Source organism: Salvelinus sp. IW2-2015, linkage group LG9, assembly GCF_002910315.2.
Source record: "Salvelinus sp. IW2-2015 linkage group LG9, ASM291031v2, whole genome shotgun sequence".
Classification (NCBI taxonomy): domain Eukaryota; kingdom Metazoa; phylum Chordata; class Actinopteri; order Salmoniformes; family Salmonidae; genus Salvelinus; species Salvelinus sp. IW2-2015.
In genome coordinates, this window is record NC_036849.1 from 8570509 (window position 1) to 8596349 (window position 25841).

At 40.5% G+C, this 25841-nt stretch overlaps 1 protein-coding gene across 4 annotated transcripts; it reads right to left on the reverse strand.

Moving 5' to 3' along the window:
- Window positions 1-5435: 5435 nt before the first annotated feature.
- Window positions 5436-24873, reverse strand: g2e3 (G2/M-phase specific E3 ubiquitin protein ligase). 4 transcript variants are annotated; one of them, XM_023994163.2, is made up of 15 exons: window positions 24768-24873; window positions 22528-22617; window positions 22304-22401; window positions 21985-22086; window positions 21351-21475; window positions 20901-21069; window positions 20360-20466; window positions 20067-20183; window positions 19842-19966; window positions 19579-19690; window positions 18924-19225; window positions 17678-17859; window positions 16536-16708; window positions 6313-6524; window positions 5436-6127 (listed from the first exon to the last, which is right to left on the reverse strand). In XM_023994163.2, the coding sequence occupies exons 2-15, from the start codon at window positions 22571-22573 to the stop codon at window positions 5880-5882; spliced, it is 2118 nt and encodes a 705-aa protein (XP_023849931.1). In that variant the 5' UTR covers window positions 22574-22617; window positions 24768-24873; the 3' UTR covers window positions 5436-5879. The 4 variants fall into 4 exon arrangements, with proteins under 4 accessions (XP_023849931.1, XP_023849932.1, XP_023849933.1 ...); XM_023994165.3 differs by having other exon boundaries at window positions 6040-6127; window positions 6313-6391; XM_023994164.2 differs by lacking the exons at window positions 22528-22617; window positions 24768-24873 and adding an exon at window positions 21855-21918 and having other exon boundaries at window positions 22006-22086; window positions 22304-22393.
- Between the last annotated feature and the right edge of the window lie 968 nt (window positions 24874-25841).

The following is a 25841-nucleotide window of genomic DNA, read 5'->3' on the forward strand; positions in this document are numbered from 1 at the left end:
TGGCCACATCTGCTGTCCTCATGCCTCCTTGCAGCATTCCTAAGGCACGTTCACGCAGGGACCCTGGGCATCTTTCTTTTGGTGTGTTCTTTTGGTGAGTCAGTAGAAAGGCCTCTTTATTGTCCTAAGTTTTCATAACTGTGACCTTAATTGCTGTCACGAACGTCGTAGTGATGTGAATACATATTTTTAATAGAAGACGACTGAACACTAAACAAACAAAATACACCACAAACGTGAACGCTATAAACAATGCATGCAGACATGCAACTTCACATAGACAATAACCCACAAACCAAACGGGAAAATGGCAACCTAAATAGGATCCCCAATCAGAGACAACGATAAACAGCTGCCTCTGATTGGGAACCAATCTAGGCCACCATAGACCTACATAATGCCTAGATTACACACACACACCTAGACATACCCTAGACAAAACAAAACACACATACCACTTTCGTCACACCTTGACCTTACCAAAATAATAAAGAAAACAAAGATAACTAAGGTCAGGGCGTGACAATTGCCTACCGTCTGTAAGCTGTTAGTGTCTTAATGACCGTTCCACAGGTGCATGTTCATTAATTGTTTATGGTTCATTGAACAAGCATGGGAAACGGTATATAAACCCTTTACAATGAAGATCTGTGAAGTTATTTGGATTTTTACAAATTCTTTAAAGACCGGGTCCTGAAAAAGGGACCCTTTTTTTGCTGAGTTTACAATCATGAAATCAGCTGGTCCCAACTGCATGGAAAGTAAAAAAAAGAAATAAAAAAAAGTAATTGTAACATGTCCACACTGCAAACTGAAGTTAAATAAGAAAAACTTCAAAACACATTTATGAAGAAAGCATACACATTGCTTTGAAATGATGTTCAAGGAAAGATTTTTGGCATGTGAGTGCATTGATGTTAGAAATGGTGTGTTTGCAGTCAAATACATTTTCTGGTCCAGAAACACCCATGTATGTTGTGAAAAATACTTGGGATAATTCAGTTCCAACTGTGTTCAAACTGTTATGCATGCTGAAGTATAAAAAGCTGTTGAATTGTACTTTTCTTTACTTTCACAGAAACAGCTTGGATCAGGTTAGATATTCCTTTAAATTATTCCACTGAAGTGTACCATTTGATTGTCATTCCTTTATTGAAAATTGTACCTTGTTCTCACCACAGGGCCTACCAAAGCACGGTTTCTCAAACAACTGTGGGGTGTTTGTTTTGATGGTAAGATGCTGGCTATTCAGTATATTATATAAGGAAGGAAAAAAGTGGGTGGGGTCAAACATTTGACTGCCCACATTGATACTCTGGACCTAGTTTTGTCCCATGGAATAAATGTTGTATATCTTAATGTTTTTCCTCATAATCCTGGACTATCGGACCACCATTTTATTACRTTTGCAATCGCAACAAATAATCTGCTCAGACCCCAACCAAGGAGCATCAAAAGTCGTGCTATAAATTCTCAGACAACACAAAGATTCTTTGATGCCCTTCCAGACTCCTTCTGCCTACCCAAGGACGTCAGAGGACAAAAATCAGTTAACCACCTAACTGAGGAACTCAATTTAACCTTGCGCAATACCCTAGATGCAGTTGCACCCCTAAAAACTAAAAACATTTGTCATAAGAAACTAGCTCCCTGGTATACAGAAATTACCCGAGCTCTGAAGCAAGCTTCCAGAAAATTAGAACGGAAATGGCGCCACACCAAACTGGAAGTCTTCCGACTAGCTTGGAAAGACAGTACCGTGCAGTATCGAAGAGCCCTCACTGCTCCTCGATCATCCTATTTTTCCAACTTAATTGAGGAAAATAAGAACAATCCTAAATTTATTTTTGATACTGTTGCAAAGCTAACTAAAAAACAGCATTCCCCAAGTGAGGATGGCTTTCACTTCAGCAGTAATAAATTCATGAACTTCTTTGAGGAAAAGATCATGATCATTAGAAAGCAAATTATGGACTCTTTAAATCTGCGTATTCCACCAAAGCACAGCTATCCTGAGTCTGCACAACTCTGCCAGGACCTAGGATCAAGAGACACTTAAGTGTTTTAGTACTATATCTCTTGACACAATGATGAAAATAATCATGGCCTCTAAACCTTCAAGCTGCATACTGGACCCTATTCCAACTAAACTACTTAAAGAGCTGCTTCATGTGCTTGGCCCTCCTATGTTGAACATAATAAACGGCTCTCTATCCACCGGATGTGTACCAAACTCACTAAAAGTGGCAGTAATAAAGCCTCTCTTGAAAAAGCCAAACCTTGACCCAGAAAATATAAAAAACTATCGGCCTATATCGAATCTTCCATTCCTCTCAAAAAAAAATTGAAAAAGCTGTTGCGCAGCAACTCACTGCCTTCCTGAAGACAAAACAAGTGTATACGAAATGCTTCAGTCTGGTTTTAGACCCCATCATAGCACTGAGACTGCACTTGTGAAGTGGTAAATTACCTTTTAATGGCGTCAGACCGAGGCTCTGCATCTGTCCCGTGCTACTAGACCTTAGTGCTGCCTTTGATACCATCGATCACCACATTCTTTTGGAGAGATGGAAACCCAAATTGGTCTACACGGACAAGTTCTGGCCTGGTTTAGAGCTTATCTGTCGGAAAGATATCAGTTTGTCTCTGTGAATGGTTTGTCCTCTGACAAATCAACTGTACAGTTCGGTGTTCCTCAAGGTTCCGTTTTAGGACCACTATTGTTTTCACTATATATTTACCTCTTGGGATGTCATTCGAAAACATAATGTTAACTTTCACTGCTATGCGGATGACACACAGCTGTACATTTCAATGAAACACGGTGAAGCCCAAAATTGCCCTCGCTAGAAGCCTGTGTTTCAGACATAAGGAAGTGGATGGCTGCAAACTTTCTACTTTTAAACTCGGACAAAACAGAGATGCTTGTTCTAGGTCCCAAGAAACAAAGAGATGTTCTGTTGAATCTGACAATTAATCTTGATGGTTGTAAAGTCGTCTCAAATAAAACTGTGAAAGACCTCGACGTTACTCTGGACCTGATCTCTCTTTTGACGAACATATCAAGACTGTTTCAAGGACAGCTTTTTTCCATCTACGTAAAATTGCAAAAATCTGAAATTTTCTGTCCAAAAATGATGTAGAAAAATTCATCTATGCTTTTGTACTTCTAGGTTAGACTACTGCAATGCTCTACTTTCCGGCTACCCGGATAAAGCACTAAAATAACTTCAGTTAGTGCTAAATACGGCTGCTAGAATCATGATTAGAACCCCAAATTTTATCATATTACTCCAGTGCTAGCCTCCCTACACTGGCTTCCTGTTAAGGCAAGGGCTCATTTCAAGGTTTTACTGTTAACCTACAAAGCGTTACATGGGTTGCACCTACCTATCTTCAGAGTTGGTCCTGCCGTACATACCTACACGTACGCTACGGTCACAAGACGCAGGCCTCCTAATTGTCCTAGAATTTCTAAGCAAACAGCTGGAGGCAGGGCTTTCTCCTATAGATCTCCATTTTTATGGAATGGTCTGCCTACCCATGTGAGAGACGCAGACTCGGTCTCAACTTTTAAGTCTTTACTGAAGACTCTTTAGTGGTCATATGATTGAGTGTAGTCTGACCCAGGAGTGTGAAGGTGAACGGAAAGGCTCTGGAGCAACGAACCGCCCTTGCTGTCTCTGCCTGGCCGGTTCCCCTCTCTTCAATTGGATTCTCTACCTCTAACCCTATTACAGGGGCTGAGTCACTGGCTTACTGGTGCTCTTTCATGCCGTCCCTAGGGGGTGCGTCACTTGAGTGGGTTGAGTCACTGACGTGATCTTCCTGTCTGGGTTGGTGCCCCCCCTTGGGTTGTGCCGTGGCGGAGATCTTTGTGGGCTATACTCGGCCTTGTCTCAGGATGGTAAGTTGGTGGTTGAAGATATCCCTCTAGTGGTGTGGGGGCTGTGCTTTGGCAAAGTGGGTGGGGTTATATCCTTCCTGTTTGGCCCTGTCCGGGGGTATCATCGGATGGGGCCACCTGTCTCAGCCTCCAGTATTTATGCTGCAGTAGTTTGTGTCGGGGGGCTAGGGTCAGTTTGTTATATCTGGAGTACTTCTATCTTATCCGGTGTCCTGTGTGAATTTAAGTATGCGCTCTCTAATTCTCTCTTTCTTTCTCTCTCGGAGGACCTTAACCCTAGGACCATGCCTCAGGACGACCTGGCATGATGACTCCTTGCTGTCCCCAGTCCACCTGGCCGTGCTGCTGCTCCAGTTTCAACTGTTCTGCCTGCAGCTATGGAACCCTGACCTGTTCACCGGACGTGCTACCTACATTTACATTTACATTTTAGTCATTTAGCAGACGCTCTTATCCAGAGCGACTTACAGTAGAGTGCATACATTTTATTACATTTCTTTTTACATACTGAGACAAGGATATCCCTACCGGCCAAGAGCAAACGCTCTTATCCAGAGCGACTTACAGTAGAGTGCATACATTTTTTTACATACTGAGACAAGGATATCCCTACCGGCCAAACCCTCCCTAACCCGGACGACGCTATGCCAATTGTGCGTCGCCCCACGGACCAATTGGACACCACTTCTTTAAGTCTCCTAAATATCACCATCTACTGTACCTGGGCGTTGCTACCACAACTTTCGATGACTACCTGTCCCAAACCTGCTGTTTTCAACTCTCTAGAGACTGCAGGAGCGGTAGAGATACTCTTAATGATCGGCTATGAAAAGCCAACTGACATTTACTCCTGAGGTGCTGACTTGCTGCACCCTCGACAACTACTGTGATTATTATTTGACCATGCTGGTCATTTATGAACATTTGAACATCTTGGCCATGTTCTGTTATAATCTCCACCCGGCACAGCCAGAAGAGGACTGGCCACCCTCATAACCTAGAGAGGAACCAGGCTTCTTCCTAGGTTTTGGCCTTTCTATGGAGTTTTTCCTAGCCACCGTGCTTCTACACCTGCATTGCTTGCTGTTTGGGGTTTTAGGCTGGGTTTAGGCTGGGTTTCTGTACAGCACTTTGAAGGGCTATATAAATAAATTTGATTGGATTGAGCCTGGCCCTGAATTGCACACTGCAGTCGGGTGCGTTTTGGAGTCCGTATGGGAGTTGCAGCGATGAGACAAGACTAACTACCAATTGGACACGACTTCTTTAAGTCTCCTAAATATCACCATCTACTGTACCTGTGGGCGTTGCTACCACAACTTTCGATGACGAGTAGCCCAGCTTTACTCTTGGATTTTTTGTGTGTATATATAAATATCACATCACTGGTCTGCTTGATTCAAATAGGTTTCCAAACCCCTCACTAGGATATTTCACTGCAAAATGATAAGTGCATATCAGTAGATTCAGCATGCCCCAATACATTCTGAATACTGCTGTGATGGTTGAGATTTTTTCCCCAAGTATATAACATGCAAACATTTTATTTGGCATGAGTAAAGTTACTAAAAATATAAAATACAAAGCCAACACAAGAAGCTAAAACAATCACAAAAACATCAACTGTAGCATAATTAACTTTACAGAAAACATTGATTCACTTCAATATGTACAACATAAAATAAATCTAAGAATCCCAAATGAAGCAACAAACATTACCATTCAAACAAATGTAGCACCTATCATGAGCCGTCTGAATTATTAGTGTAAAATTGTTCCTGAAAGTCAACAGCTGAAGCCTATAATGGAAAATGCATATCTGTCATGATGGACATACCCTACCTAAATCTTCTATAAAAGTCAATGAGGTGACCCCTTTTTAATTGAAGTCCAAAACCCAAATGAAACATGTCCCTCAAGTTCAGTAATAGTCTGTTAAAGCTGTGTTTATATAGAACAAGACGGTCTGTGATCAAATGGCCTGCATCACTGTGAGCTGGCACACTGCATACTCCATATTCTTCTTAAAGACTTGGTAGGATGGCACCACAGGCAGCACCAGGTGGTTAGAGCTGGGTTGGCTCTTGGGAAAGGCCCCGGCAGGGTCCAGGGGGTTGAGGAAGGATACGGTGGGGTTGGGGCTGAACCCTATGGCTGGCACCACATCAGCGGATGTGGCATAGATGAGCACGTCCTCTAGCGATGTTGCACATCTGCCAACTGTAACCAGTGAACAGAGAGACTGGTGAGGATGGGTAATATATGGAGATAGACAGGGACATTCATGTGCTTGTGTTAGTTTTACTGAATAGACTTGTAATAGTAGTGTACACTGTCTGAATGGCCTTTGAGTGTGTATTTTTAATCACATATATCAATCAATCAGTCATTGGAGGTCAAAGTACCTTCACACTCCACTAGGTAGTGTCTCCAGAAGGTGACCACAGCACTCTCCTTCCCTGTGGTCTCTTCCTGTTCTGAAAACTTAACAGTGAAGAGGGCAGACATGGTCTCAGCAGTCAGCTTGTCAGGAGAGGAACAGAACAGACTAACAAACGCCCCCGGAAACATCTGGACCTGGTCAAACACACCAAGGGTTTTCAAACCTTCACAGAACCTAAAAACACAAAAAGGTTCAACAAAATATAGTTAAAGGCCCAGTAAAATCCAAATTGTGATCTTCCTGAGTTATATATATATATATCCATCCACACTATGAGGTTGGAATAATACTGTGAAAATTATGATAATGCCCTTTTAGTGTAAGAGCTGTTTGAAAAGACCGCCTGAAATCTCAGCCAGTTTTGGCCTGCCTGGTGACATCACCAAGCGGTAAATTAGTTAATCAACCAATAAGAAAAAGTTCAAACCTCTCTGCCAATAACAGCTAGTTTTACATTTTCCACTCCCCACAAGACCAGTACCAGACAGTTCTAGCAAAACTCTTGCTTGAGAAATTGCTCTTTGCTAAGAAGCTATTTTGGTTTATTTTTTACCATTTTAATTGAAAACAAGTAACACGGAACCCAAACCGGCTGCACGCGTGCGCCATCATGCATACATTTATTTTGTCCCCCTACACCAAACACGATCACGACACGCAGGTTAAAATATCAAAACAAACTCTGAACCAATGACATTAATTTGGGGACAGGTCGAAAAGCATTAAACATGTATGGCAATTTAGCTAGTTAGCTTGCACTTGCTAACTAATTTGTCCTATTAAGCTAGCTTGCTGTTGCTAGCTAATTTGTCCTGGGATATAAACATTGAGTTATTTTACCTGAAATGAACAAGGTCCTCTACTCCGACAATTAATCCACACATAAAATGGGCACCCGAATAATTTCTAGTCATCTCTCCTCCTTCCAGGCTTTTTCATCTTTGAACTTATATGGTGATTGGCATCTACACTTTTACCACGACAACCGGCAAAACATTTTGTCTTTCAATCACCCACGTGGGTATAACCAATGAGTAGATGGCATGTGGGTACCTGCTTCTTTAAACCATTGAGGAGATGGGAGAGGCAGGACTTGCAGCGCGATCTGCGTCAGAAATAGAAAGGAGTTCAAGTTCAGCCCTTGGCATCGCAGACGTTCGTTGGAGCGCACGAGCAGTGTGGGTGCAATAATTGAATAACATGGATTTCTACATTTATTTTGCAACGCTCGCGCACGTGACATGTCCGGTCTGGTCAGCATGTAAGGTACTTAATTGTTACCCAGAAATGGCTGCATTGGACCTTTAACATATAGTTAACAAAACCCTGGCTCACAATGTCTTAAACATAGTTAAAGTGCATTCGCACCCCTTGACTTTTTCCTCAATCTACACACAATACCCCATAATGACAAAGCGAAAATTGGTTCAGAAATGTTTGCAAATGTATTTAAAATAAAAAACAGAAAAACCTTATTTACAAAAGTATTCAGACCCTAAGCTATGAGACTCGAAACTGAGCTCAGGTGGATCCTGCTTCCATTGATCATCCTTGAGATGTCTCTACAACTTGGAGTCCACCTGTGTAAATTCAATTGATTGGACATGATTTGGAAAGGCACACACCTGTCTATATAAGGTCCCACAGTTGATAGTGCATGTCAGAGAAAAAACCCAAGCATTGGGGTCGAGGGAATAGTCTGTAGAACTCTTGAGACAGGATTGTGTCGAGGCACAGATCTGGGGAAGGGTACCAACAAATGTCTGCAGCATTGAAGGTTCCCAAGAACACAGTGGCCACCATCACTCTTAAATGGAAGAAGTTTGGAACCACCAAGACTCTTCCTAGAGCTGACCGCCCGGCCAAACTGAGCAATCTGTGGAGAAGTGCCTTGGTCAGGGAGGTGACCAAGAACCAGATGGTCACTCTGACTGAGCTCCAAAGTTCCTCTGTGGAGATGGGAGAACCTTCCAGAAGGACAACCATCTCTGCAGCACTCCATCAATCAGACCTTTATGGTATAGTGGCCAGACGGAAGCCACATGACAGCCAGCTTGGAGTTGGCCAAAAGGCACCTAAAGGACTCTCAGACCATGAGAAACAAGAATTCTCTGGTCTGATTAAACCAAGATCAAACTCTTTGGCCTGAATGCCAAGCATCACGTCTGGAGGAAACCTGGCACCATCCCTACGGTGAACCATGGTGGTGGCAGCAGCATCATGCTGTGGGGATATTTTTCAGCGGCAGGGACTGGGAGACTAGTCAGGATCAAGGCAAAGATGAACGGAGCAAATTACAGAGAGGTCCTTAATGAAAACCTGCTCCAGAGCACGCAGGACCGCAGACTGGGGCGAAAGTTCACCTTCCAACAGAACAACAACTAAGCACACAGCCAAGAAATCGCAGAAGTGGCTTCGAGACAAGTCTCTGAATGTCCTTGAGTGGCCCGGCCAGAGACGACTCGAACCAATCGAACATCTCTGGAGAGACCTGACTGGGGCGAAGGTTCACCTTCCAACAGGACAATGACCCTAAGCACACAGCCAATACAACGCAGGAGTGGCTTCGGGACAAGTCGAACATCTCTGGAGAGACCTGAAAATAGCTGTGCAGCGACACTCCCCATCCAATCTGACAGAGCTTGAGAGGATCTGCAGAGAATGGGAGAAACTCCCCAAATACAGGTGTGCCAAGCATGCAGCGTCATACCCAAGACGACTCGAGGCTGTAATCACTGCCAGAGGTCCTGGAAACCGTCAAAGGGTCTGAATACTTACCGAATGCACTGTATAGTAGAATTCTAACCTTTTAAAATAGTCTACGTTTACGTACTGTATATACTGTACCAGTCAAAATTTGACACACCTACTCATTCAAGGGTTTTTATTTTTTTCTATTTTCTACATTGTAGAATAATAACGAACACATCAAAACTATGAAATAACACATGTAGTAACCAAAAAAATGTTAAACAAATGTAATTATATATTTTAGAGTCTTCAAAGTAGCCACCCTTTGCCTTGATTACAGCTCTGCACACTCTTGGCATTCTTTCAACCAGCTTCACATGGAATGCTTTTCCTACAGTCTTGATTGAGTTCCCACATATGCTGAGAATTTGTTGGCTGCTTTTCCTTCACTCTGCGGTCCAACTCATCCCAAACCATCTCAATTGGGTTGAGGTCGGGTGATTGGAGGCCAGGTCATCTGATGCAGCACTCCATCACTCTCTTTCTTGGAGGTGTGTTGGGTCACATTTGAAATCTTTTAAATGGGTTTGGAAGAACAGGGAAAGAAAAGGGAAAGAAAATACTTAATAGGGCTGACTGACCTATGATCTCTGTTCTGACATCCTGGTGAGGCCCGATCACCTTCACTAGAAACACTGAAGACATTGGGTGAGATTTACAGTTGAAGTCGGAAGTTTACATACACTTAGGTTGGAGTCCTTAAAACTCGTTTTTCAACCACTCCACAAATTTCTTGTTAACAAACTAGTTTTGGCAAGTCGGTTTGGACATCTACTTTGTGCATGACACAAGTCATTTTTCCAACAATTGTTTACAGACAGATTATTTCACAATTCCAGTGGATCAGAAGTTTCCATACACCAAGTTGAAAGTGCCTTTAAACAGCTTGGAAAATTCCAGACATCATTTGAGTCAATTGCAGGTGTACCAGTGGATGTACTTCAAGGCCTACCTTTAAACTCAATGCCTCTTTGCTTGACATTATGGAAAAATCAAAAGAAATCAGCCAAGACCTCAGAAAAAAATTTGAGACATCCAACAGTCTGATTCATCCTTGGGAGCAAACTCCAAATGCCTGAAGGTACCACGTTCATCTGTACAAACAATAGTACGCAAGTATAAACACCATGGAACCACGCAGCCGTCATACCGCTCAGGAAGGAGACGCATTCTGTCTCCTAGAGATTAAGGTAATTTGGTGAGAAAAGTGCAAATCAATCCCAGAACAGCAGCAAAGGACCTTGTGAAGATGCTGGAGGAAACAGGTACAAAAGTATCTATATCAACAGTAAAACGAGTCCTATATCGACATAACCTGAAAGGCCGCTCAGCAAGGAAGAAGACACTGCTCCAAACCCACCATAAAAAAGCCACACTACGGTTTGCAACTGCACATGGGGACAAAGATCGTACTTTTTGGAGAAATGTCCTCTGGTCTGTTGAAACAAAAATAGAATTGTTTGGCCATAATGACCATCGTTATGTTTGGAGGAAAAAGGGGGAGGCCTGCAAGCCGAAGAACACCATCCTAACCGTGAAGCACGGGGTGGAAGCATCATGTTCTGGGGGTGCTTTGCTGCAGGAGGGACTGGTGCACTTCACAAAATAGATGGCATCACGAGCATGGAAAATTATGTGGATATATTGAAGCAACATCTCAAGACATCAGTCAGGAAGTTAAAGCTTGGTCGCAAATGGGTCTTAGAAATGGACAATGACCCCAAGCATACTTCCAAAGTTGTGGCAAAATAGCTTAAGGACAAAGTCAAGGTATTGGAGTGGCCATCACAAAGCGCTGACCTCAATCCCATAGAAAATTTGTGGGCAGAACTGAAAAGTAAAGAAAACTTTAAGCTCGTCTCTCAATTTTAAAAAAACATGTCAATAGTTTGCCCCTTGATAACCAGCGCACTTCTGTATGTTGTAAAAGCCTTACATGGTCTTTGCCAATATCATTGCATAGTGCAGAAAATACACAAGAATTCAGGGGCCTTGCTTTAACTTCTTTGGGAAAGGGGGGCAGTATTGAGTAACTTGGATGAATAAGGTACCCAGAGTAAACTGCTTGTTACCCAGGCCCAGAAGCTATGATATGCATATAAGTAGTAGATTTGGATAAAAACACTCTAAAGTTTCCAAAACTGTTAAAATAATGTCTGTGAGTATAATAGAACTCATATGGCAGGCGAAAACCTGAGACAAATCCAACCAGGAAGTGGGAAATCTGAGGTTTGTAGTTTCATTTAACTTCTCTAGGATAGGGAAGTTTCATTTTTCGATAAATAGCGTGCCCAATTTCAACTTCCTTCTACTCATCCCCAGAATATAAGATATGCATATTATTAGTAGATTTGGATAGAAAACTCTGAAGTTTCTAAAACTGTTTGAATCATGTCTGTGAGTATAACAGAAGTTATGTAGCAGGCAAAACCCAGAGGACTAACCATTCAGATTTTTTATTTTTTTTGGTCACTGTCTGTTCAATGAATTTCATTGGAATGCTAGATTTCTAATCAACCTGTTTGCAGTTCCCACCGCTTCCACTGGATGTCACCAGTCTCTGGAAATTGGTTGAGGTTATTCCTTTGTGCAATGAAGAAGTACGGCCATCTGGAATCAGTGTAACGTTATGTGTACTGTTTGAGAGTTGCGCAAGACTAGAAAAGTAGCGTTAGTTTGTTGTCCTCCTGTATTGAAAACAAATAGACCCGTCTTCAATTTGATCGATTATTAACGTTTAAAAATACCTAAAGTTGTATTACAAAAGTAGTTTGAAATGTTTTGGCAAAGTTTAGAGGTAATTTTTTTTGTAATTTTGGTAATTTTGTAGTGACGTTGCGCAAATTGGAAGCTGTTTTTTTTCTGGATCAAACGCACCAAATAAATGGACAATTTGGATATATATGGACGGAATTAGTCGAACAAACGGACCATTTGTGATGTTTATGGGACATATTGGAGTGCCAACAAAAGAAGCTCGTCAGAGGTAAGGCATGATTTATATTTTATTTCTGCGTTTTGTGTTGCGCCTGCAGGGTTGAAATATGCTACACTCTCTTTGTTTACTGTTGTGCTATCATCAGATAATAGCATCTTATGCTGTCGCCGAAAAGCCTTTTTGATATCTGACATGTTGGCTGGATTCACAACGAGTGTAGCTTTAATTTGGTATCTTACATGTGTGATTTAATGAAAGTTTAATTTTATATCTTTTTTATTTTATTTGGCGCTCTACATTTTCCCTGGCTATTGGCCAAGTGAGCGTCCCACATATCCCAGAGAGGTTAAGTGATTGCCTATCTAATATGCTGTGTCTATGAGCCAGATTGCACTTCCCAGGGCTTCCAGCAGATGTCAACAGTCTTTAGAAAGTTGTTTGAGGCTTCTATTGTGGAAGGGGGTCGAATAAGAGCTGTTTCAACAAGTGGACTAAGCTGTGGCCAATGAGTTGTTTACTGCGCGGTCACGCCGTTCCTTCTTTTTTCCTCTGTAATGAATACGCTATTGTCCGGTTGGAATATTGAAGATTTATTATAAAAAGACCATAAGGATTGATTGTAAACATCGTTTGACATGTTTCTAAAAACTGTAATGGAACTCTTGACTTTTCCTCTGGATTTTGCGCTCGCGCATTGTGCCTTTGGAATAGTGAACTAAACGCGCAAACAAAACGGAGGTATTTGCACATAAATATGGACGTAATCGAACAAAACAAACATTTCTTGTGGAAGTGGGAGTCCTGGGAGTGCATTCCGATGAAGATCAGCAAAGTGAAGATTTATAATGCTATTTCTGACTTTTGTTGACTCCACAATTTGGCGGGTAACTGTATGGCTTGCTTTTGTGGCTGAACGCTCTACTCAGATTATTGAATATTGTGCTTTTGCCGTAAAGCTTTTTTGAAATCTGACACAGCGGTTGCATTAAGAACAAGTTTATCTTTAATTCTATGTAAAACATGTATCTTTCTGATGTTTTTAAGATATAAATATGAACTTTATCGAACAAAACATATGTATTGTGTAACATGAAGTCCTATGAGTGTCATCTGATGAAGATCATCAAAGGTTAGTGATTAATTTTATCTATATTTCTGCTTTTTGTGACTCCACTCTTTGGCTGGAAAGATGGCTGTGTTTTTCCAGCCAAAGAGAGTTGTCACAAAAAAGCAGAAATATAGATACAATTAATCACTAACCTTTGATGATCTTCATCAGATGACAGTCATAGGACTTCATGTTACACAATACATGTATGTTTTGTTCGATAAAGTGAATATTAATATCCCAAAATCTCATTTTACATTGGCGTGTTATGTTCAGTAGTTCCAAAACATGCGGTGATTTTGCAGAGAGCCACATCAATTCACAGAAATACTCATAATAAACATTGATAATAGATACAACTACATACATGGAACTTTAGATAAACTTCTCCTTAATGCAACCGCTGTGTCAGATTTTTTTTTTACTTTACGGAAAAAGCATAATCTGAGTACGGCGCTCAGAGCCCAAAACAGCCAAAGAAATATCCGCCATGTTGTGCAGTCAACAGTCAGAAATAGCATTATAAATATTCACTTATCTTTGATGATTTTCATCAGAATGCACTCCCAGGGATCCCAGTTCCACAATAAATGTTTGATTTGTTCGATAAAGTTAATCATTTATGTCCAAACACCTCCTTTTGTTAGGGCGTTTAGTAAACAAATCGAAACTCACGAGGCGCGGGCAATGTCAGCGGGAATGTCGGACGAAAATTCCAAAAAGTTAATATTAGTTGTCATAGAAACATATCAAACGATGTATAGAATCAATCTTTAGGATGTTTTTATCATAAATGTTCAATAATGTCCCAACCGGAGAATTCCTTTGTCTGTAGAAAAGCCATGGAACGAGAGCTACTTCTCACATGAACGAGCGTCAAGTTTGTGGCACTCTGCCAGACCACTGACTCAAAGAGCCCTTATGAGCCCCTCCTTTACAGTAGAAGCCTCAAACAAGTTTCTAAAGACGGTTGACATCTAGTGGAAGCCTTAGGAAGCGCAAAATGACCCCATAGGCACTGGGTATTCGATAGGCCAAGCTTTGAAAAACTACAAACCTCAGATTTCCCACTTCCTGGTTGGATTTCTCAGGTTTTCGCCTGCCATATGAGTTCTGTTATACTCACAGACATCATTCAAATAGTTTTAGAAACTTCCGAGTGTTTTCTATCCAAATCTACTAATAAGATGCATATATTAGTAACTGGGACTGAGTAGCAGGCAGTTTACTCTGGGCACGCTTTTCATCCAAATGTGAAAATGCTGCCCCATATCCATAAGAAGTTAACATACAAGCTTTTGTCTACTATGTTCCGTCCATTTTCTACACATCTGCTAACTGTCATATAGATAAGATGAGGCACTTTCTATAAAATGAGAGGGACAACTGTGTTCATTGCGCTTTTAACTATGCACTGTTGAATGGATGGTTGATTCTCCATTTTGCAAATCTTATAATAAAGTGTTGTTTAAAATAATCTGCAGTCTCTCTTCCCTTTGATTAGAATTACCAGGACAGTGGCTACTTTGAAGAATCTCAAATATAAAATATATTTTGATTTGTTTAATACTTTTTTGGTTACTACATGATTCCATATGTGTTATTTCATAGTTTTGATGTCTTCACTATTATTCTACAATGTAGAAAATAGTAAAAATAAAGAAAAACNATCCCATCTGGTTTGCGCTTAGTGGGACTATAATTTGTTTTTCAACAGGACAACGACCCAAAACACACCTCCACGCTATGTAAGGGCTATTTGAGCAAGGAGGAGAGTGATGGAGTGCTGTATCAGATGACCTGGCCTCCACAATCACCTGACCTCAACCCAATTGAGATGGTTTGGGATGAGTTGGACCGCAGAGTGAAGAAAAAGCAGCCAACAAGTGCTCAGCATATGTGGGAACTCCAAGACTGTTGGAAAAGTATTCCAGGTGAAGCTGATTGAGAATGCCAAGAGTTTGCAAAGATGTCATCAAGGCAAAGGGTGGCTAATTTTAAGAATCTCAAATATAAAATATATTTTGATTTGTTTAACACTTTTTGGGGTTATTTCATAGTTTTGATGTCTTCACTATTATTCTACAATGTAGAAAATAGTAAAAATAAAGAAAAACCCTGGAATGAGTAGGTGTGTCCACACTTTTGACTGGTACTGTATGTTTGAGAAACAATAAAAACAAATTGAGAAATGGTGAAACTAGGGATGCATGAAATATAGGTGAACATATCGGAATCAGCTGATATTAGCTAAAAATGCCAACATTGGTATTGGTCTGATGTCTAGTTCAACGCTGATGTGCAAAACCGATGTCAAAGCTGACGTGCATACCTATGTAATGTAGGTACATGGCGTAATGACGGCAAGTAAAATTTTGAGCTACATTTGCAACACAGCATTTCTAACCTAGCCCACAATGTCTGCTGTGTGGATCTAGCAGTCATTTTATTGGCCAGTCTGAGATATGGCTTTTTCTTTGCAACTCTGCCTAGAAGCCCATCTCCTGCTCAGTTGTGCACCGGGGCCTCCCACTCCTCTTTCTATTCTGGTTAGCCAGTTTGCGCTGTTCTGTGAAGGGAGTAGTACACAGCGTTGTACGAGATCTTCAGTTTCTTGACAATTTCTCGCATGGAATAGCCTTCATTTCTCAGAACAAGAATAGACTGATGAGTTTCAGAAGAAAGTTCTTTGTTTCTAGCCATTTTGACCCTGTAATCGAACCCACAAATGCTGATGCGCCAGATGCTCAACTAGTCTAAAGAAGACCAGTTTAATTGTTTCTTTAATCAAAACAACAGTTTTCAGCTACAATAGTTATTTACAACATTAACAATGTCTACACTGTATTTCTGATCAATTTGATGTTAGTTTAATAGACAAAAAAGGTGTTTTTCTTTCAAAAGTGAACCCAAACTTTTGAACGGTAGTGTACGTAAATGCCAACAAAATAACTTTTTGGTCAGTGTGGTGTGTGTGTGTGTAACCTTTATTTAACTAGGCAAGTCAGTTAAGAACAAATTCTTATTTACAATGACGGCCTACCCAGGCCAAACCCGGACAACGCTGGACCAATTGTGCGCCGCCCTTTGGGACTCCCAATTACGGTCAGATGTGACACAGCCTGGATTCAAACCAGGGACTGCAGTGACGCCTCTTGCACTGAGATGCAGTGCCTTAGACCGCTGCGTCCATGTGTGTGTGTTAACTATTTAACTGTACTATAATGATTAAAATAATGATTATAATTTTTTTTTATATATCGGTTATCGGTATTGTTTTTTTTGCCAAGGAAAATATTGGATATCGGTATCGGCCAAAAATGTCATATCGTTGCATCACTAGGTGAAACGGTCAAAAAGGTACTCGTAAAAACATCGACATACGAACCTTTGGAAGGGTAACTGCATTCTTGTGATTAGGTGGAAGCTCACAATATCTTCAACAAGTGTGTCTTTGTCAGAAAGGCTGTCAACTGGTCTCATGCACCCAGCCACTTCCAGGTATTCTGAAGCTGACTGCATTGCCTCTCTCAATTCCTCCAAGGATCTAGATTCCTGAATCTGAAGCAAAAGAGTTGGCAAATGAGTTAAAGCCTTTCAGTGTTTCCCCTAGGATTTCTTTCTTTCTGTGAGAATGGCTGTGAGAAGGTCACTTCTGTTGACATTTTTAAAGGACATTCTACTCCAAGAAAAATGTATAATATAACCTGTAATCCAACTGATGCAGCATAGCTGCTTTAAATAAATATGCTGAAGCGTGGCGTTGCCCATCTGCATTTCACTCATTGAAAAACGCCCAAGACTCAATGCATCAAGCGCTACAAATACACATTGTAACTTGTCACGCCAGAGGTTTTTCTGGATCAAAACGGGGCTTAGGTGGTGGGCATGATGGGGGTGTGGTAGTGGCTGTGGCCAATGGCATGGTATCCGACTGAACATTTTATAGGCCGTCCGCTTGGCCGCAGAGACAAAATGTTGCTGTTTTAAAGACAATTTCCTGCAATTCTACACATTTTGCCACAGGGCGGAGAGAAGACTATGGTTTTAAAGCTAGTTTCCTGCAATTCAACACATTTTGAAATGGCATATGTTGTGTTCTTATGCAATCTGAGTGACTCAAACATTATAACAAGATCCATGTCAAACCATGATATTTAGGGAATTTTTTATTCTGCCTGACTGTCTAGTTTTTAATTTGTCGATTATTAGTTCTCAAAGATTATCTTATTTAAAAATGTATTAGGTTCATTATGTTTTCTACATACTTCATATTTGGTTTTAGTCGTTTAAGTTTACACTGAACATTTTTAATCTTTTTTGAGTGGCAATGATTTAGCAATGAATAGGTAGCCATAGGGTGGTCCAGCGGTCATATACTGCAGCAGCGGTATCTTAATCTTTCCTCTATCTGTCCTATCCAATTAACTATTTTTTGGGGGAGAAGTGCGACTGCCCAACATTTAAAAATAATCTATCTAGAATCTATTCAGCATCTAAGAGAAAAAAGAGACATGGTAAAAGATGTACCTTCTTGACTTTGTCTGTGAATCCAGTGTTGCCCATGTCCTCCACAGTGAGAGGAGTATCCCTGGGGAAGTTGAACAGGTGCTGGTATAGAGCCCTGGAGAAGAAGCCCAGAGGAGGTCCCCCGTGGATCAGACTCAGGGACAGCAGACACCCTACGTCAAAGTAGACATCCTCCCTCAGAGCTAGGAAAAACAGGACATAGAAATGAGACAATACATAGAAGCTGAGAACCTATAGAAACCACATCCCCCGTGTTTGATAACAATGTAACCCCAAAATGTATTGCTGAGAGATTAACCACATTTTCAGTTAATTTTTTGTTTTTAAACAACTAATTGACCGACGTCGGTTCAATCATTTTTTCCCAATTGTTTTTGGTGTGAGATCAATGCGCACATGGTACAGTTTCTCTAGAGATAAATCAGATCCAGCCTGAACTGGGCGATGTAGTAGGGAGTTGTAGTTTCCAACAGGCCAATATTCTACATAGTTTAGCGCATAAAACGTGGTAATTAAAAAAACAATGACCATAATCCATTGCGCATCTACTTGTCCGGTCTGTGTTTCTTTTACGCCTGCTACAGAAGAGATGGAAAAATGCACGATCGATATTACAGTAACACAGACAGATCTTAGTATAGATATTACAGTAACACAGACAGATCCTAGTACAGCTATTACAGTAACACAGAGAGAAAGAGATTGTGAGGTGATATAGAGAGCAGCTGTTGCTTCGAGAGGTTTCTCCATCTGAAAATACAAAATCTAAGTGATTGATAGTTGGTATTCAGCAGTCAAAAGTATGCTTTATTTACTTTGAAGAATTACAAAATAGTGATTTTGTCAGACAGCATATGCAGCTTTATAGAGATAAGATGACTTGGAATTAAATAATAAAGTCATCAAATACAACAAATGTAAAATACACAACTGAAATAATTTATTAAAGTAAAGTGAATAAATGGTCATTAAGTGGCATGTAGTAATGGGCAGTCACTACCATCATGGGACTTTATTAATTGTTATATTCTGTGTTGTTACAGCATTCAATCCCAATAATCGAAACCAAAATCTGTGACAATTTTTTATAATCGAACACAAAAAGCACTAAACGCTCAGCACGACCAAAACGTAACTACGAATGTGAGTTTATGACCCCAGACTCAGCAAGGGATGGTGGTAGTGTGAGTTTATGATAGAGAGCTGGAGCGTGTTTTGTACGGGGGGGGGGGGGTTATTGACCTACCTTGTGCGTCGAGGGTCAGGTTCTTGGCACCATCGGGACCTTCAAAGACGGTATTTTGCAGCTGCTGCACCAGGAGGCTGAGGAAGCGTCGGGTGTTGCCGGGGCTGGAAATGTGCTTGCTGCTTGTAAATCTCACCGCCAGGGCATGGGACGGCTTGAAGTCGCTCGTCTTCACTAGCTCCATGGCAGCCTCCAGGACCTTGTTCCCACTCACCACCACTGGCATGGATGGGTGGTGCTGTGATATCTGACTGGCAAGCTCCTGTAGGATCTCTTTAGCAGAGCTTCCCGACAACGATGGCCTGCCCATCATTAAAAACAATCTGTTTATCTCCAATATGGCTGATGTGTTCTTAACACAGCATTTAAGGAAAGACTAAACAATTGCCCTGGAAAACATCTGGACTTTGTCTGTGTCGCCAATAATAATAATAATTATTATTTGTACGCATTTTGTTTTTATTGATAGATACCGTGAATAAGTAGTTATTGAGATATGGAGAGAGGGACATAGAATGGAAAATGGCGCAGTCGGGATTTGAACCCATGCCTCCAGGGACAATGTGTGGTCCAGGGCCGACAGCACTATCAATAGACCAGCCCCTGACTGAAGGGCGCCATTGGATTTTTGTCTGAAGACAATAATGTACAGTACCTTTTACAGACTATGGGTGATTGGCGAGGGGTCAGGATAAGACTCCTTTTAGAAGACCTGCTTCTTCTCTGCCCAGCGGGCTGTGGAGAGTCAGTGTGTCTGGGTAGTGAAGCTAAACAAAAAAGAAGACTGATTATAACAGAGATGTAGAGACTTCATACACACCATAATAAAAATCAGTTCTTCATTCCTATTATAACTGGTCTGGTCATAACTTCACGTCCAGTTAGACCAAAACAAACACAGTACGGCAAATAGACTACCTGTTGTATCTACAGCTGCTGCACAGTCCTCACAAGCCCAGTCAGTCTCAAAAGCATTGAGGGAAGCACACTTTCGGTGGGTACCTCTTGAGCCACAGAGCATGCAACGCAATATTTGAAACAATCTGAAAACCAAAAAGACATGAGACTCAAATTTATTTGAGTAATAAACACATTTTTGCCAGTCAACCATTTCAGCCATACCCACACTACAGTAGAGCTTACCCAGTGCGTGAAGAGGTTGTCCGACCACTGCGGGAGAGACATTTGTTGGCATCACAGTGTTGGTACACCTGCAGTAACTCTCCATAGGCATTTTCTTCCAGCTCCCAGGCTGCATCTCTATGGCACACAGATACAGAATACTTTAGCTAAAACTCATAATGCCACAACACTAATACAATAGAAATGAGTCTTCTGCTCTGCTATCAACACCCCCCCCCACACATCACACATACTGTAGACCCTGGAAAAGGCACAGGACAGTGATGAATAATGTTCTAGAAGGTGACTAATACCTCTCTGGTATGTGGACTCCCATCCGGAGCATCTCCTGCTGGAACATGTCCTTGTTGTTGCACAGAGTGCATCTGAAGAAGAACATGGCAGCACTGTGAGCCTGGTTCTGGTGGAATAGATAGAAAATAGATAAGAGACTGCATGCAGTCACAATTAACGGTTTTATGAAGCATTCATAAACTCTCTGTAAGACCGCCATAGATGCTTCACAAATCACTTATATGCCAATGTGATGCTAGATAGAGGTTGGAATAAGGGTTATAACACATTATGTAAAGCCCTGTTACAACACCTTCTGTATGAAGTTGCTTATAAATAATGTGTTCACACATTTACTCAAGAGGGTCACTGCTAGTTTGGTCCCGTGTGGTCCCGTGTGGCTCAGTTGGTAGAGCATGGCGCTTGCAACGCCAGGGTTGTGGGTTCATTCCCCACGGGGGGACCAGGATGAAAATGTATGAACTTTCCAATTTGTAAGTCGCTCTGGATAAGAGCGTCAGCTAAATGACTTAAAATGTAAATGTAAAATGATGTAAGTACCTGTACACAGTCTCTGTGAAACCAGCTGCCATGGCAGGCAGGACACTTGAGGACGGAGTAGGAGAGAACGGCCTCTATGGGGTCCAGACACACTGAGCAAGACAGGGGCTCACTGACACAGGACGAGACTGGCAACGACTGGGTGGGACTGTGATCCTTGCAGTAGGAGCTGGGGAAAAACAAGCAGTGCACCAAAGCATTAAGCAACGTTTCTGTTTCTGTGAGATAAGAGTGCGGATTTCATTCTGATGAAGACCAATATGACTTAACCATTTTTTTGAATGAAGCTTAACCATACAGCTTAAGCATACTTAACCATATTTCTAATCTCAAAAACAAGAATTGAGCAGAATTCTCCCCTTGTTACTACATTTGCCATGGCTGCTGTGGATTATGTTTAGAATCTCTAGACACAAAACATACTGGTAAAATATAATCATGGTCACTTACGGAAATGGGTCTGTGAATTGAAAGATGAATTGGTGTTGTTTGCCACATGGAAAATGGACCATTTTCCGGCAGCTTTTGATGTAGCACCCAACTGAGGCACCGTTCTTCTTGCAGACTGCACACTTCTAAAACACAAGGTACACAGAAAGCAAAAATGTTTTTGAACAAGAATCCAAGCAACCAGAAACTATTGAAGGCTAAATCTAAAATATGTACAGAACGTTTCTTGCTACTTAGGCTTGGAGTGGACAAACACTTTAGGATTAGGCAAACCGTGATACAAACGTACACCATACTAAACAACTTGTACAGACTTCACTACTTTCAGTGGTCTCTCAGCAGGGGTGAGCAGCATTTCTGCTCGGTGAGTGATCAAGCTCCTGACCTCTACCTGGTGTGTCAAGCCACTCTGTAAAACTCTATTCTACTGAAACAGCTCGGAGACCATGCGGGCCATGGCAAGCACAGATTTAAATAGAACATATGTGTGTGTGTGTTTTGTACCGTATCTCTATGGCAGCAAGCGTCAAAGTGCCTGCTCAGCTGAAGAGGGTGAATGGTACCTAGCCTATAAAGAAACAGTAAAGTAGGCTATATAAATACTCACTCAACATGAATGAACACACTGACTTACTAGTCTGTAGGATCTGCTGACCTCCTGTTTAATATCATCCACCAAGAAGCCATAGATGCCTTCATTTTCCTCGCCACGCTGATACACTCCACTTGACATCAGCTGGAATATAAAAAAATCAGACACCGAAAACATTCTGTACATTTAAGCTTCCTTTAGTAAACAACTGAACAATAAAACAAATAGATTGCTACTGTTTGAATAATGATATTCCACAATGAGAAAATATTTTGGTTCAAGCTAGGCCATATTCAAATATTTTAACAATGAGTAATTCTAACATACACATACAAACACACACTCTCTCTCTCTCTCTTACCAGGCAAAAGTAGTGCACAGTGAGTTCATGTGACTTAAGTGTGATCTTCTCGCCATATTTGTCCGGACAATTTTCATTGAGTTTACAAAGTGCACAACCTTAAAATAGAGAGAGGTACCATAACTTTCTGCTAGGGTGGTTTGATCATGCGCGTGTGTTCGTTCACCATTGTCATCAAAATGTTATACTACAACAACATAATGGCCTTCATACTGATCACTCACAGTCTATTGAGTATTCCTGCTCAGATCTTTGAATCCTCCTCTTCATTTTCAATAGTCAGACCGAAACGTAATTCTTTACGTGGAAATTGCCTGAAAAATGAATGTCATAGCTGTATTACAGAACTTTCAAGATACTAGACTGTCAAATACACACTGGGGCCGAGCTCTCTGCCATTCAGGACCTCTATACCAGGCAGTGTCAGAGGAAGGCAATACAAATGGTCAAAGACTGTTGGTTCCAGTCACCAAGTCTGGAACCAACAGGACCCTGAACTTCCTGACTGATGTCTTCATGTTGCTTCAATATATCCACATAATTTTCTATTTTGTGAAGTGCACCAGTGCTGCCTCCTGCAGCAAAGCACCCCCACAACATGAGGCTGCCACCCCCGTGCTTCACGGTTGGGATGGTGTTTTTCGGCTTACAAGCCTCCCCATTTTCCCTCCAAACATAACGATGGTCATTATGGCCAAACAGCTCTATTTGTGTTTCATCAGACCAGAGAACATTTCTCCAAAAAGTACAATCTTTGTCCCCATGTGCAGTTGCAAACCGTAGTCTGGCTTTTTTTATGGCGGTTTTGGAGCAGTTGCTTCTTCCTTGCCGAGCAGCCTTTCAGGTTATGTCGGAAGTTTACATACACTTAGGTTGGAGTTATTAAAATTCGTTTTTCAACCACTCCACAAATTCTTTGTTAACAAACTATCGTTTTGGCAAGTCGGTTAGGACATCTACTTTGTGCATGACACAAGTAATTTTTCCAACATTGTTATACAGACAGATTATTTCACTTATAATTCACTGTATCACAATTCCAGTGGGTCAGAAGTTTACATACAAAATAGATGGCATCATGAACATGGACAATTATGTGATATTATTGAAGCAACATCTCAAGACATCAGTCAGGAAGTTAAAGTTTGGTCGCAAATGTGTCTTACAAATGGACAATGACCCCAAGCATACTTCCAAAGTTGTGGCAAAATAGCTTAAGGACAACAAATTCAAGGTATTGGAGTGGCCATCACAAAGCCCTGACCTCAATCCTATCGAAAATTTGTGGCCAGAAATGAAAAAGTGTGTGCGAGCAAGGAGGCCTACAAACCTGACTCAGTTACACCAGCTCTGTCAGGAGGAATGGGCCAAAATTCACCCAACTTATTGTGGGAAGCTTGTGGAAGGCTACCCGAACATTTGACCCAAGTTAAACAATTTAAAGGCAATGATACCAATACTAATTGAGTGTATGTAAACTTCTGACCCACTGGGAATGTGATGAAAGAAATAAAAGCTGAAATAAATCATTCTCTCTATTATTATTCTGACATTTCACATTCTTAAAATAAAGTGGTGATCCTAACTGACCTAAGAAAGAGAATTTTTACTAGGATTAAATGTCAGGACTTGTGAAAAACTGAGTTGGTGTATGTAGTGTAAGTGTATGTAAACTTCTGACTTCAACTGTATATACATATATACACACACATACATATGTACATATATACACACATACATATTAACTTATGTACATATACGTATATATACACACTCGTATATACATACATATATATACACATAATACACACAATATATATACAACCACACACCACATATATATAATACACACACATATATATATACACACACACACACACACATATATATATTAATATACACCACACATATTAATATATACACACACACACATATATATATATATATAATAGTGTGTGTGGTGGTATACTAATATATATATATGTGTGTGTATATATATATATAGAGAGAGAGAGAGAGTCATTGTTTTAACAGCAACTAAAATCGTTTCTATTGGACAAATTCAGGTAGTCAGAAACGCTTTGTAACCAAATTAATGAATACACCCTAGAGCTATGGGTATGTAGCTAGGTAGTTAACGTATGCACATTTAGCTAACAGTTAAATTAACTAGATTAAACTCTAATTTTATAGGCTTCCTCAAATGGTATCTGTATTATACATGTAGCAACGAGATTTAAGAATTCGTGGAATGACCCAATTACTCTCTCGTCTTCGTTATTTAGCTAACTTTGGCTGTACATTCTAGCTAGTTCATGCAAAAAAAATGCATATACCATAGGCTAACGTTAACAAGCTAACGTTATCAAATTTGTAAACTAAATTAGACGTGCATAGCTAAACTCTAGCCAACTAGCTACATTACAAATTGAGTATATTCGTGTCTTGTAAACGTGCATCTTACTTTTACTCGATTTCTATCTTAATCAAAATTGTCAGCTTTCCAATATTTTAAATTTTCCCTCGTCGCTCTTCAAGTTCTTACTTTCGTGTTTAAATTTCAAACCGAACCGAAACATTCGGAAATAGGAGGAGTCAAAGTTTATTCCGGTAGAATTGTCAAACGCTTTTCAAAATAAAAGACCATCTGAAAAAGACAATTAAAAGTCAACTACATTACAGGTGCTATACAACTTTTTTTGTCCCTTGATTTTCTGTGCAAGGATTTTTTTTTAAATAAAAATAAATAAATTAACACAAAGAGATAAATGTATGCATATAGTCAATGTAAATTGTCCGGTGGCGATTTTATGAATTATTCAGCAGTTTTATGGCTTGTGGGTAGAAGCTGTTGAAGAACCTTTCGGTCCTAGACTTGACGCTCCGGTTTTTGCTTGCCGTGCGGTAGCAGAGAAAACCGTCTATAACTTCGGTGACTGCAGTCTCTGACAATTTGATGGGCTTTCCTCTGCAATACATGGGTAAATAAATAAACAACCGACTGATATGTCTTTCTATCTAGCATATAAAATGTTCTTAGTATGCTTGATTCATAGACATACTCAGATCTTTTTTGTCTTATTCGGATATATTTTATTTGTCTGAAATACCAGTACTGTTGTATTATGAAAAATGAATGGTGAGTTGCGAATGTCAAGGAAAATGTCACTCACACTCAATTCGAGCATATGATTAAATCACAAAAACGTGCATCAAGTTACATAAAATCAAAATTCCCTATGCTTTAAAAAAATACATTGCTTTATAGAGCTCCATAACTTCTTCATCATTAAATTAATTGTATGTACACTAGGCTATGTTCTGCATCTGTTGGACAAAGAAATGATAATATTTTGGTATCATTGCAGCGACTCACCGTTAGATGGCGCTAATAGACAATCAATTCCTTTAAATTTTTCCTTTTTTCAGGCTTTTGAAAGTGTCAAGGTCCGTATTTTTGGATGTTTGACATGTTAATCATGGCATACAGTATATAAAGAAAATTGCACACTATGCAGATAAAAGTCATAGACATATC